Source organism: Macaca fascicularis, chromosome 6 (assembly GCF_037993035.2).
Source record: "Macaca fascicularis isolate 582-1 chromosome 6, T2T-MFA8v1.1".
Classification (NCBI taxonomy): Eukaryota; Metazoa; Chordata; class Mammalia; order Primates; family Cercopithecidae; genus Macaca; species Macaca fascicularis.
Genome location: NC_088380.1, coordinates 185977970 through 185991723, shown reverse-complemented (window position 1 = coordinate 185991723; position 13754 = coordinate 185977970). Strand labels below are relative to the sequence as shown.

Below are 13754 nucleotides of genomic sequence, written 5' to 3'. Positions count from 1 at the left end.
CGCGCCACTGCACTCCAGCCTGGGCGACAGAGCGAGACTCCATCTCAAAAAATATATATATATATACCCATCACAAATAAGGCTCTCGTGCTCTGGAGCCCCTCCCCTAAGGTGGGCATGCTGGCATTGGGATTAATCTGCCAGGCCCCAGCGCTCCACACGTGGGTGCACCTGTAAACAGGTGCAGCAGTGAGCCAGGTACGCCCCGTGTACCCCATGCCACCCTGCCCGCCTCACCTGCAGTGACTTCTTGCCCCCTGAAAGTGCCTTTGGTGACCTGCCTGCATCAGTGTGTGAGCCGTTGGTCCTCGGTACTCGCGGTTTCTGTATTTGCAAATTCATCTGCTCACTAACATTGATCTGTGAGCCCCAAATGGACATGCACAGAGCGGTGAAGTGTGAGTTCCCTGACACACGTGTTCCCAGTGGAGGTGGAAGCAACTCGGCACGCTGTCTGCTTGTTTCTGCTCTCATCCCACAAATGGGTTCTTTCTGCAGTCTGTTGAGTGTCATATATGTCACATTTTGTGCCACTTTGGGGGTGATTTCACTGTTTAAAATCACCCCGAGCCTATTGCTGAAGCGCTGTCCAGTGTTCCTAAGCCCAGGGAGTAGTGTTGTCTTAAGAAGAAAATACGTGTGTTGAATAAGCTTCGTTCAGGCATGGGCTGCAGTGCTATTGACTGTGAGTTCAGTGTTAATGAATCACAGTCAATATCAAATAAAGTGTCTTTAAACAGACTCACAAATAGGCCAGGCGCAGTGGCTCATGCCTATAATCCCAGCACTTTGGGAGGCCAAGCCAGGTGTATCACCCGAGGTCAGGAGTTCAAGACCATCCTGGCCAACATGGTGAAACCCCGTCTCTACTAAAAATACAAAAATTAGCCAGACGTGGTGGCAGGCACCTGTAATCCCAGCTACTTAGGAGGCTGAGGCAGGAGAATGGCTTGAACCCGGGAGGCGGAGGTTGCAGTGAGCCGAGATCATACCACTGCACTCCAGCCTGGGCTACAAGAGTGAAACTCCATCTCAAAAACAAAAACAAACAAAAAAATAGACTCACACAGAAAACCAGGTTATATATTGATTGAGTAACAAAAATGTTGAGACAGAGGCTCACGGGAACCTCTCCGTGTGCCCCTGGGGTAAAGGCTCTGTGTTCATGAATGCGGTGCTCAGGGCAACTTCATGGACGGTAGCTGCCATGATTGATGAGACTCCTCTGGAGTCGGCCTCGGCTGCCGTTCCTAAGCTGGCTGGGGAGGAAGAGTGGAAGGCAGGCCAGGCACATCAAGGCCTCTTGGGCTGGCACAGGTCATCCCGGCGGGAGACACCCGGGTCTCACTGACGTACAAATACATGATCCATGAGGACTCACTCAATGTCGACGACAACAATGTCCTGGAAGATGACTCTGTGGTCTACGAGTGGGCCCTGAAGAAGTGGTCTCCGTGCTCCAAGCCCTGTGGCGGAGGTGAGGGGGTCTCGGAGTTGGGGACCTGGGTGACATGAGGGTGGCCACGAGAAGGTAGGGAGCCTCCCTGGGGTGGGGCCCAGCGTGAGCAGGGACCTTTGCCTGGGTGGGTGAGGGCTTAGTGGCACTGGAGGGGCCAGCAGGTGGGCAGGAAGGGTGGGTGCTGGGGCATTGGGTCCAAGGTGGCCGAAGGGCGTGTGGGGCGTGGACCATGTATGTATTTGTGGGCCCGCTTCAGTGTGGGGGTGACAGGCTGGCCTGGCGGGAGGTTGATGTGGGGGCGGCTCAGAAGGATCACGCCATGGCATTGGCAGGATTGCACAGGCAAGACTCCGGCAGTGCAGATGCCACCCCCAGAGGCTTCTCCCTCTGTTCACTGGGAAAAGCCTCCCAGATGTTTCTGGGGCAGGGCTGAGCACGGAGGGGTCCTACCCACATTGGACCCCAGATGTAGGGTACAGAGGTGGACAGGAAGCACTGATCTGTCCTGCGTACTCACTGCTCCTGGGGGCTGGGCAATACCAGGCAAGTGGCCATGACAGACCTCCCTTGACGCCATGCTGAGCCCACAGCTGGAGGACAAGGAGCTCACCAAGAGGTGGGGTCATTCCCTGGCCCAGGCAGAAGGAAGGGTCCGGGTCCTCTTCCGGGGCCCCTGTGCACCCCTGGCCCTACACCAGGCCTGGATTTCATCAGTACATCCACTCCTGGTGATTCCCGCGAATCTCCTGGGCCTGTCTGCTCTTCCCGTCTTCCTGGCCATTCCCCTGGTCCTGGCACCTTCCTCTGGACTGGCCCTTGTGTGTCCACTCTCACTCTAAAGTGACCTTTTGAGGGGACACATCAGACAGTGTCTCTTCCTGGTGTCACAGTCTTCAGCAGCTTTCTCTATTCTCAGAATAAAAACCAAAATGCTCCTCATGGCCTCCAGGGTTGGGGCAACTTATTGGCCTCTCCCGGTATATTTCCACCCTGTGCCTCACCCCCCGGTCCTGGCCACGCTGGCCTTGAGGGCTTTTCCTGGACACACCGTGTCCCCCCTTGGGTCCTCTGCGCAGGCTTCTCCTCGCCTGAGCCCCTCCACCGCCTTTCCACCACGTCAGCCTCCCAGCCTCCGCTTCCTGATGCCTCCAGGCACCCAGAGGAGGTCGGGCTTTATCCCCGTGCTTTCTTTGGTCTCACCCAGCAGGCCAGGGTTTTGCAGCCTGGGCATCTCTGACATTTTGGGCTCTATCACTGTCCGCCATGGGGGCTGTCCTGTGTACTGTGGGGTGCCGAGCAGCATCCCTGGCCTTTGCCACCAGATGCCAGTAGCACCTCTTCCCCCAGTTATGACAACCAAAAATGTCCCAGACATGGCCAAATGTCCCCTGCTGGAGAAAATCACCCAGGTTGAGCACAGCTGCTCCGGGCCTGTGGGAGGAAGCATGCGGGCTGCGGGCCCAGTGCTTCCCCGGTCCTGGCTTGCACCAGGCCTGCTGGGCATGTGAGGTCAAGGTAGACGCGGTGCCCTAGCAGTAGAGAGGAAATAGGGCCTCCACTCTGACCCAGGAGCCCAGTGAGGGAGAAGCAGCCTAGGGGAGAAAGTGGCTTCTCTGCTGCCCTCCCGCCCCTCCGCCTGGGGCACACCAAGCCTCCCCGCAGCCAGCCGCAGGCTCGATGCCCTGCCCACCCTTATCGTCATCACAAGGGTGAGCAGGAGAATGAGGCCAGCACTGCTGGTGAAGCCCAACCCTCCTTGCCCCGTGGGTGCGGCGTGCTGCCCCACCGAGCCCCTTCGAGCTCTCTGTCTTCAGGGTCCCAGTTCACCAAGTATGGCTGCCGCCGGAGGCTGGACCACAAGATGGTGCACCGCGGCTTCTGTGCCGCCCTCTCGAAGCCCAAAGCCATCCGCCGAGCATGCAACCCGCAGGAGTGCTCCCAGCCAGTGTGAGTGCCCCCACCTCGGGCTCCCACTAGAGGCGAGAGGCCAGGGGCCACCAGGGGTCCCATGCTTGGAGGTGTGGGGCCTGGGCCTGGCATCCTCCAGGGCATTTGACAAAGTCTTTCTCACCACATTTCACGGAATCTAAGATGCTGCAGGGCAGAAGGTGCACCCCAGCTTCAGACCCACCAGACTGAACAGTTATGTGCATCTTAGACGTGACAAGAAACAGTGATGCCCAGATGGGGAAAAGGAGGTTCAGAGGCCCGGGGCTTGCCTCCTGGCCCTGTCATAGATGTTTCTTAAATAGTGGCTTTGATGCTCAGGCCCTGGGGCTGGGCCCAGCTGCATTTCTGGGCCCAGGGACCTCAGTGGGGAAGACGGTTGGTAAATGGGCAGGTGGGAGCCACATAGGACAGGGTGCTGAGGGAATCCACAGTGCTCTTGAACTCTGCCCAGAAGGATTTGTGACGTCAGCAGAAGGTGAGGCCAGGTAGCAGGGCCCAGACCCTAAGGAGGCTGGGAAACCTCTTGAGGCCAGGGCCCTCCACAGCCACCAGCTCCACCAAGGTCTCCCAGTGCTGAAATGCATGGGACTCATCATCAGTAGGACCTATGGCAGCTGAGCCTCAGTTTCCCCTCTGTGCAAGCCTGGATGGCCAGCATCTTAGTGAGAATAAGAGAAGGTGCACCGGGGAGGGGAGCAGGCTGCCCTCTGTTCTCGCTGTCTACCTGGGCTGCAGGGAGCAGCGCTGGAGCTCAGCGAGTGGGTTCTCCAGGTGCTGCAGAGGCCTGACCGTGCACTGCTCTGCCCTGGCAGGTGGGTCACAGGCGAGTGGGAGCCATGCAGCCACAGCTGTGGGCGGACAGGCATGCAGGTACGCTCCGTGCGCTGCATTCAGCCCCTCCACAACAACACCACCCGCTCCGTGCACACCAAGCACTGCAACGACGCCCGGCCCGAGAGCCGCCGGGCCTGCAACCGCGAGCTCTGCCCTGGTCGTTGGCGAGCCGGGCCCTGGTCCCAGGTGAGCAATCCCCCAATCCCGTGTCCTCAGCTCCCAAACTGAGCTTGGGTGGGACTGGGGTGACCGGAGCATTCCCCTTTGGCAGTGGGTCTGGATGTAGCTGCTGTCCTGAGCCATATCCTGTGGGTTTCACGGCACCAGTGGGTGCCACGTGGTCAGTGCTGTGCTAAGAAGCCAGTGGAATGTGTGTCTTCACTGCACAGGCAGAGGCTTCTGTCTGATACGGCATCTGGAATCCCAGGAAACTGAGGGTAGCCTGGGCTCCAAGGCCCAGGGGGATGTTCAGGGCTCCAGGATCCTAGGGGAGGCCTGGGTCTCATGCAGAGGCGGGAGGGGTATCTAGGAGGCCAGCCAAACTTGCAGGAGGGGAGATCAGCAGGGCGTGCTTAGGCTTGTGCTGGGAGGAAGAATGAGGATGGACTGAAGGGCTACAGGGGTGGTCCTAGAGGCAGGGCCTGAGAGCCAGCCGAGGCCAGACCAGAGCTGACGTGAGCTCTGACAGCCCAGTCACATGTAGGGCCCACGCTGGCAGAGCTGGAGGAGCATGTGTCAGGGGCTCCCCAAGACCACCGTCAGGCTCAGTAATCCACTAGGAGGACTCAGACTCAGAAGCGGGACTCAGGGACTCAGAAGTGGGATTCGCAGACTCGCAGTTGCAGGGGCTTACAGTGAAAGGATACAGAGTAGAATCGGGAAAAAGAAGTCACAGGCGAGGAGGTTGGGAGGAATCCAGGCGCAGGCTCCCGGTGTCCCCTCCCAGTGGGGTCACAGAAATGCCCTGAATTCTCCCTGCACCCATGTGTGGCAATGCACGTGAAATGCTGCCAACCAGGGAAGCCCACCAGAGCTTGGGCGTCCAGGCTTTTCACTGGGGTCAGCTACGTAGGTGTGACCTCAGACTTCAGAGGAAAAGCAGGTGTTCTCCATCCATCATCGCTGGTGTGAACTACCAAGACCAACTGGTACTGTGTGACCGAAGGCCTCAAGCATGCAAAAGCACTCTTAATGGGTGGAACCTTCCATGAGCTTGGTTCCCAGGAGTTGCACAAGGACTGGGCACAATGGCTTATCCCTGCAATCCCAGCACTTTGGGCGGCGAGGCGGGTGGATCGCTTGGGTTTAGGTGTTAGAGACCTGCCCGGGCAGCATGGCAAAACACCGTCTTTACAAAAAATTTAAAAAATTAGCCAGGTGTGGTGGTGTGTGCCTGTACTCCCTGCTCCTCAGGAGGCTAAGGTGGGAGGATTGCTTGAGCCTGGGAGGTGGAAGTTGCAGTGAGCTGATACCGTGCCACTGTACTCCAGCCTGGGCCACATAGTGAGATCCTGTCTCAAAACCAATAACAAAAGGAAAACAAAAACAAAAACCGGCCTTTGTTGGGAATGTGCAGGCTTTGAGCAATGCAGGTCTGCTGAGTCGGCCTTGTCCTGCGCATGTGGTGAGGACTGGAGAGTTTTCCTCGGGCAGGGCTGGGCATGACTGCTCCTTCTGGCACCTCCCTGGTCAGTGTGGCGGAGCAGCGGGGGTGCTGGGGGCCGCAGGAGCCAGTGAGGGCACCAGTGGTAGAGCCTTGTGTCCAGGACTGTGGGGTGCTTACTGGCACCTCCTAGGCTGAGTCAGAGCTTTCACAGTGCCCCACCCCAACCCCTGCCCAGGGCACAGCAGGTTTTCCTGGGCCCTGGACCTCCTCCAGCCAGAGAAGGGAGGCTGTCATTGAGAGCCCAGCAGTGCCAGGCCTATGCCAGTCTGTGTATGGGCAGAGAGACAGGCATGTGGGTCCCTTCTTTAGACCCCAGGAGACTGGAGCAGCCCCCGAGGGTGGGGCAAGACAGCCTCTAACCCCACTCTCCCCACTGTCCCACGTGTCCTCCTGAGTGCCTGGGTCATGTGCCTGGGGACCGTGGGCTCCTCCAGCTCTGCCAGTGTGGGCCCTGCATGGGAGGTGAACCCTGCCTGGCGACTCTCCCCCTGCAGTGCTCGGTGACCTGTGGCAACGGCACTCAGGAGCGGCCAGTGCTCTGCCGCACCGCGGACGACAGCTTTGGCATCTGCCAAGAGGAGCGGCCTGAGACGGCGAGGATCTGCCGGCTTGGCCCCTGTCCCCGTAAGCCCTCTCTCTGCAGCCCCTGCCCCTGCTCCCAGCATGCAGCCGTCCAGGGCGGGGTTGTCGGACTTGGTTCAGGCAAATCTGGCTCTTGCCAGAGAGTAGCTGGACACAGCATCTGTGAGTGGAGAAGCGGAGCACTGCGGCCAGGTCTGAACCTTTGCCTGTCAGGAAATGGAGGGAGCTGTGTGGAGCTGACTCGCCCCTGCCTGCTTTCAGGGCACTGCAGACTTGCGGTGACAGCAGGAATTGGTCAGCTAGGGAGTGCCTGGTACCCATGGTGTAGGGGGTGCCTGTGTGAGTAGGGGGTGCCTGTGTGAGTAGAGGGTGTGCTCTGTGCCCTTCGAGGAGAACCAGAATACCCACTGCTCACAGATGCCTGGCCAAATGCTGCACATGGGCCACGTCTAAGGTCTCCACACAGCTCAAGACTAGACCCTGCCTGCCACAGTTCCCTTCTACAGTGGAGGGAGCTCTGGGGGGTCTAGGCACCTGCCCCCAGTTGCGGAGCGTGGGTCCGGGATCTCTCATTCCCACGGCTCTGCTCTGTCCAAGGCACCTGCCCCCAGTTGGGGAGTGTGGATCCGGGATCTCTCATTCCCATGGCTCTGCTCTGTCCAAGTTTTCGGGGAGCTCAGAGCTGGAGTCGAGTCAGCAGGTGGAACCTGGAGAGGGGGCAGGGTGCAGAGGCAGAGAAGCTGGCCCAGAAAAGGAGGCGGCAGGGCCCGCATGCCAGGGCAGCGGGAGAGACGGGATCGCTGAGACCCAGGATGCCGTCAGGAGGGGCAGGAGGTGGGCGTGGACTTGGCAGTGAGGACCATTTCTGGGGGGGGAGGGGGTTGATGGGGAGGCCGGGACGGGAAGGCCTTGAATGACACTTCCCCAGGACCCCGGGGAGACCCGGAGCCTCTCTGCCTGGGGTGGGGGCCCCAGCCTGGTGCCCCGCAGCCGCAGCCCCTCTCTCCTCCCTCTAGGAAACATCTCAGACCCCTCCAAGAAGAGCTACGTAGTTCAGTGGCTGTCCCGCCCGGACCCCGACTCGCCCATCCGGAAGATCTCGTCAAGTAACCGACCCGTTTATAACTCTGCCTCTGCCCTCCAGTGCATGCCCTGCGCCCTGTGGAGCTTGCCTTGGGCCCCCCTCCTCTCTGTCTATGGAAAGCTCCCCTGACTCTCCGGGCGCGCTCTGGGGTGACCGTTTTCTCCGGGCCTCTGAGCTCGGCGTCTGCTCCGGGCCACGCTGCCTGCTGGCGGGGCCAGCCTCGCCGAGGCGTGGCGGGGGCTCGGGCCTCTGCTGGGGCCGGAGCCTGGTTGGTGATGGCTTGTGAAGGGGCAAAGATCTGTCGTGGTTGCAGGAGGGGCCGGTGGCCAAAGGGCGACCGTCTGTCCGGGCCGAGCCCGCCCCCAGCCCCGCCCACCCTTGAGGCGCGGCCTGGGGGGTTTCGGGGGCGCGGTCTTGCGTCGTGCGGGGACCCCACCCCGAGTTTCCGGCACTGCCAGGGGCTTCCCGGCTGCCACCGCTGTCGCTGCTGCTGCTGACCCTTTGCTGAGCGTGTCCTTCTGACTCGTGACACTCTGGCCTGCGTCCACCCGGCCTTTGCGCAACTCACAGCCCCGCCCGGCCCGGCCCTGGCCCGCGGGGGTCCGGTCACGGAGGCGGCAGAGGGGCGCGTCCCTCCGGGTCGGGGCGTGGGGACCCTCCCCACCTCCACTGTCCGCCCATTAGCCCCAATGGCCTTTTCTCATTCACGCACAGGACCCCGCCGTAGGGCTGAGAGAGAATGTCTGGTGCGGGCCTGCCTCGCCTCCCAGTGTGAACAACTACAGAATTACCTCAATTTTTATTGCTTTTTTGCTTAGAAAAACTATGTAGAAAATGCCTTAAAGTTGAAAGGTAACAGGATTGGCTGCTAGCTCCAGCTTCAGAGGGGGAACGTGGGCCAGGCCGAAGGCAGGGAAGGTATAGGGGAGCTGGTGTGTTCATCCACCTTTGCCAAGGTTAAGGTTTCCAAGTGCAGGCGGCTTCTCTCCCTGGGCTGAGCGGTGCGCACGGCCCGTCTCTGCGGGCTGGAGTCGGCCCTGATGCCCCCCGGCCAGTCGGCGCTGACTGTTGCATGGAGCCCCCGAGGGTGCTCCACAGCGCGGCCTTACACCCGGGGGGCGACCCCCTGGGCCCTGAGCCGCGATCCATGTAGCACTCCGCCCCGCCCCTCCACCCCAGCCACCGCCTCTGTTCACACCGCACCCCTGCCGGGCGGCCGGTCCCTACCCCTGCGGCTCTGACTACTGTTCTGTAAATAACTGGTGTGCACCTGCGTACTAATCTCACGACTGTTAACTTCCAACTTTGACGAGGCCATGCAAGCGACGCGTGCGACTGGGGAAGGTGCAATACTGTCCTGGGCATATGCACTTTGGTTTATCAGGGATATTTTATTAGTGTTTTGTATGTATTTAATGACGTATTCTATAGGTTCCATTGTCGTTGCTTTTCTGGTTTTTTTTTTTTTTTATTTTTATGAGACGTTAGCGTGTGCCAAAGTGACTGTGAAAATGACCTTTTATTCTTACTAATGATGGAAAGACCTCCTGTCATGCATCCCACAAATAAACTCAATAAAAGTTCCGTAAAACTGGGTGCGTGGGTTTGGCAAGCTGATGGCTCCTTCTCTTTTTCACGGCCCAGACACTGAGGAGTGGTGGGCCCTCACTCAGTAGCATTAATCACCCTGGTTTCGACTTTACTGCCCCACACTCCCCACTGCCCAAGATAGATATTTAGGGTCCCTCCCCCTGAAAGGTATATCTCCCCTCCCCAGGCATTTTCCAAAATCTGATAGCAAATCATGCAGACACTCCACCGTGATTCCGGGTTTTGAATCATGTCAAATGAGCACCTCGCAAGAATATCTAGGTTCTATATGGAGGTCTCCTTGTCAGGTAAAGGGACGGAGATGGGTTTCTCCTCATCTTGGGCGCAGAGCCTGTGGAGTGGGAATGTAGGGTCAGTAGCCCAGACATTGCTGGTCCAGGTCACCTGCCGTGAGCCACCAGCAGGTCACTACCCTGGCTCCAGGCACAGTTCTCAGCCTTGGGCTACTTGTTCAGGAAGGGAGAGGTGCCCAGCTGTCTCAGGTGGGGGCTGGGCCAGCCCCGGGAAAGCCTGGGTCGGGAGAGGGGACAGGGCAGTGGTGGCTCTCTGGGCAACCGGCCTGCCCATGTCTTCTAAGGTCTTCCCAGGCAGCCACAGGGCCTGTGTTCTCTCACATTGCTGACAATGGCCAGAAAGAGGGTCTGGGTTCAACAGGGACCTCCTGACCTGGGGCCCAGGCTGTGCCCTGCCCGTGGGAGTCTCACTTCTCCGTTTTCTGTATCACTGAGGAGTCCCACCAGGGAGGGGGAAGAAAGCATGGGAGACCATGAGAAAGAACAGTGGGGAGCAGCCCAGCATCATGGGGACAGGCCTTGGGTGTAGGGCCAGGCCCAGGGGCTAGCTTGGGGAGAGAGTAACTATGGTAGCGATGGCTGAGTTCAGCCTGCCCAGAGCTCAGACCACTGATCATCAAAAGGAATCGAAGCTTAAGGGAGACAAGGAGCATCAGGGAAAATTGGGTCCGACAGTGCTTCCCTCCACTCAGTCTCTCTTCCCAGAGATGGGTCAGGAGCAACTCCCGCTAAGAGGCTCCTAGGCCCGGGCTGGAGACACCGCCTACAGCCAGCTGCTGAGGAGGGCGCATGTGGAGGAGGGTGCCTCTTGCTTTTTTAACCAGCTGCATGACCTTTTGAATGTTGGCATGGGTGCCTGAGCCCATCACTCCTTTATTGAGAAATGAGAATGAGGTATTCTCCATCCAGCATTTTCCAAAGCATGGGAAATGGAAGGTGATTTGGTGGTGCATAAACATAGCCCGGGCTGCACTGCACTGAGCCGTCCCTTCCTAGTTCCCTTTCTACTTTACCGTGACCTCAGGAAGAAAGCCTCGCTTGCTACCAGCTTTAGCCTCTCACATTTGCTCATTTCCCTTCAGCTCAGAGCCTGGCAGGCAGGAGTCTCTCTCTAGAATTTGATGAGTTAAAGTTTGACTTTGAAATTGACTTAAAAGGACTTAAAACTTTTTTTTTTTTTGTATTCCTATTTAGGGTTACCTTTGTTCACTGCAGTAGTTTTCCATGAGTGGTGGTAGTATAAGGTCTTCTCCTAAAACAAATTTTAAGTTTAAAAAGGAGTTGATTTAAAGGATATGACTAAGCAAATAATAATACAGGTGCTGTTCAGGTGTAGCCAAGATTGTGGCAGTAGCCCACAGTGACTTAAGTTTATGAAAACTGTGTTTACTCTCAATGCTTGACTGTCACTCACTGGAAGACAATAGGTCTCGCTACTTAATTGCTGCTGGAAACGGCTGAAGATCAAGTATCATAAAACCACAGTGATCATCTTGGCAGAGAGGCGTCGCCAGTCATTGTCTCAGGCGCGTCACTCTCCTCTGTGGTCTGTGATAATACTTAAAAATGCACAAACCCTGGGGTATCTTTCAGATCAGTTGGTCGTGATTGCTTTGAAATTTTTCTAGGCTATTTTGAATTTTTTGTGGGATATTTGCATAGTCAAGCTCTTGGCCAGGATTTTATTTCAATTTTGTATTTACTCATTGATGTATTTTTATTTTTAAAAACTAAGAGCAATGCCACCCACTGTTGGGAGAAAATCAGACATAGAAGGTCCAGTATGTAGGACGGGCACAGTGGCTCACGCCTGTAATCCTAGCACTTTGGGAGGCCGAGGCGGGCGGATCACAGGGTCAGGAGATCGAGACCATCCTGGCTAACACAGTGAAACCCCATCTTTGCCAAAAATACAAAAAAATTAGCCGAGCGAGGTGGCGGCGCCTGTAGTCCCAGCTCCTAGGGAGGCTGAGGCAGGAGAATGGCGGGAACCCAGGAGGCGGAGCTTGCAGTGAGCTGAGATCGCGCCACTGCACTCCAGCCTGGGGGACAGAGTGAGACTCTGTCTCAAAAAGATAAAAATAAAAATAAGAAAAAATTAAAAAGTCTAGTATGTAGACTAGGTGGAAGGGGGACCCCACCTGGGGCTGCTGCCCCTCACATTACGGACATTTACAGAGCACTTTCTCATGCTTAGCTCTGACCTAGGCATGCACTTGACCCAGGATCTGTCAGTCTTTTCTGTGAAGGGCCAAGTAGTAAATATTTTGGGCACTGGAGCCCACATGGTCTCTGTCACGGGACTCAGCTCTGCCTTTAGAGTGGGAAAGCAGCTACAAATAAGGAATGCATGGGCTGGGCACAGTGGCTTACACCTGTGATCCCGGCACTTTGGGAGGTCTTGGCGGATCACAAGGTCAGGAGTTCGAGACCAGCCTGGCCAACACACTGAAATGCTGTCTCTACTAAAAATATGAAAATTAGCTGGGCGTGGTGGCACACACCTGTAGTCCCAGCTACTCAGGAGGCTCTTGAACCCAGGGGGCGGAGGTTGCAGTGAGCCAAGATCGCGCCACTGCACTCCAGCCTCAGTGACAGAGCAAGACTTCATCTCAAAAAAAAGAGAAATGCATGGGCATGGCCCTGATCCAATAAAACTTTATTTACAAAACCAGGTGGAGGGAGGGCTTGGCACACTAGCCATAGGTGGCCCACCACTGTACCAGGTTGATGTGATTCCTGCTTTTCAGGGATCCCAGCCTGGTGGGGAAGACAGTGAGGGAGTGGAGATGTGGATAAATGTGTAATACCAGCCTTACTTGTGTGAAGGAAAACGGGCAACAGGAGAGGGGACAGTGTGCGGCCGGGGTGTCCCTCCCAGCACCATCAGGCCCAGGCTCCCTCCTTTGTCAAAGCCTGTGGGGTAGGGGGTGGGGAGGCTGCCATCAGCTCTTATCCAGGACCCCCGGTGTTCCCCTGAGGGTGGGGCTCAGTGTTTCACACCTTCAGCCTCCCAGGCTGCTGAAGAGGATGGGGTGGGGCAGGGACGGGAGCCCTGTGTCTCCTCCACCCACCGTCAAACAGCACCATCATGTCTGACACCATCATGTCTGAGTCTATCTGTGTAATATATTGGGCATCTGTGTAAGAGTTTTATCTGAGAAAAGCCTTCTGCCAGTTGCAAAATCCTGACAGCCACATCTCAGGATCTTCCGATTTGACTTCTGGCATCTCCCCTGGGCACCAGGCCCTCCCCCTTCCTCCCTGGCATTGTGAGCATGGTTCTTGGGCTCAGTGTCAGGGAGACCCACACTTCTCCTGATGGCTGATGGGTTTTAACTCCCTTTTCATGGTGGACCTGCAGCCAGTCATGTGTTCTCCTTATTTTGGCTGCTTAGAAGCTCAGGGCCAAAGTTGGGCACCCTCTGATGCATGGGCCTCTCTGCGTTCTTCTTGCCTAGAGCTTTGCTATTTTTAGGTTCAAAATTTACCTGTTTTGAACTTCCTCAGTTATTCACATTGATCTGTTTCATATCTTATCTTTTTTATGCCTTTATGCATTATTTGGTTCACTGTTTTAGGCTCTGGGGCTCTGCCCTTCGGAGCTTTCAGGATAATGAAAACGTCTGGCACTAGTCACGTATCTGAAAATTAGATGTGAGCAATCTTGCATCTGGGAAGGCACAGCCGCTGAGACCGTGTGCTGCAGAGACCTGCTCAAGGAGGTCAGGCGATGCCTGCCTGAGGAAGATGTGCTCCCGCTGCCCCTGAAGGAGGAAGGCTGGTAGCTGGAGGCAGGACAGAGGCATTGCATGTGCAAAGACCCTGTGGCCAGAAGGAGGTCCATGCAGAGCAAGGAGTCTAAGGCCAGAGGGAGGCTGGAGAGGTGAAGGGGACAGGTTAGGGGCTTCAAGTGAGGGCAGGGGGTGGGGGGAGTGTGCCATGGTCACATCTTCAGTGAGAAAACCGCATTCTGACTGAAGTAGGATGGCTAGATGACATGGGTAAAGAATGGACACAGACCCCTCCCATAGTGCAGCCAAGAGGTTGCTCAGCCAGGGTGGAGGTGGGAGAGGGGGAGGAACAAGGGCATATCTGAGAGTTTCTAGGACAGGGCACCCAGGTATTTGGCTTGTGTTCCTGAAACACCATGCACCGAGACGGGGGGTGGGGGGGTGCAGCAGAAGCCCTAAGCTCACGCTGCAGGGGTTGGGTCTCAGAGGCTTTTGGGACCCACAGGCGCTTAGTGGATTTGGCTTGTAGCAAGTCTGAAGC

At 57.0% G+C, this 13754-nt stretch overlaps 1 protein-coding gene across 2 annotated transcripts in view; it reads left to right on the top strand.

Annotated features, from left to right (window-relative positions):
- The window catches only part of ADAMTS2 (ADAM metallopeptidase with thrombospondin type 1 motif 2), a 235399-nt gene that overhangs the window by 216571 nt on the left and 5074 nt on the right, over window positions 1–13754 (top strand). For both annotated transcript variants that reach the window (XM_045394647.3, XM_073994972.1), the window contains 5 exons: window positions 1318–1477; window positions 3274–3406; window positions 4222–4429; window positions 6404–6533; window positions 7508–7597. In XM_045394647.3, the coding sequence (XP_045250582.2) occupies window positions 1318–1477; window positions 3274–3406; window positions 4222–4429; window positions 6404–6533; window positions 7508–7597 (721 nt within the window). The remainder of the gene's footprint in view (window positions 1–1317; window positions 1478–3273; window positions 3407–4221; window positions 4430–6403; window positions 6534–7507; window positions 7598–13754) is intronic.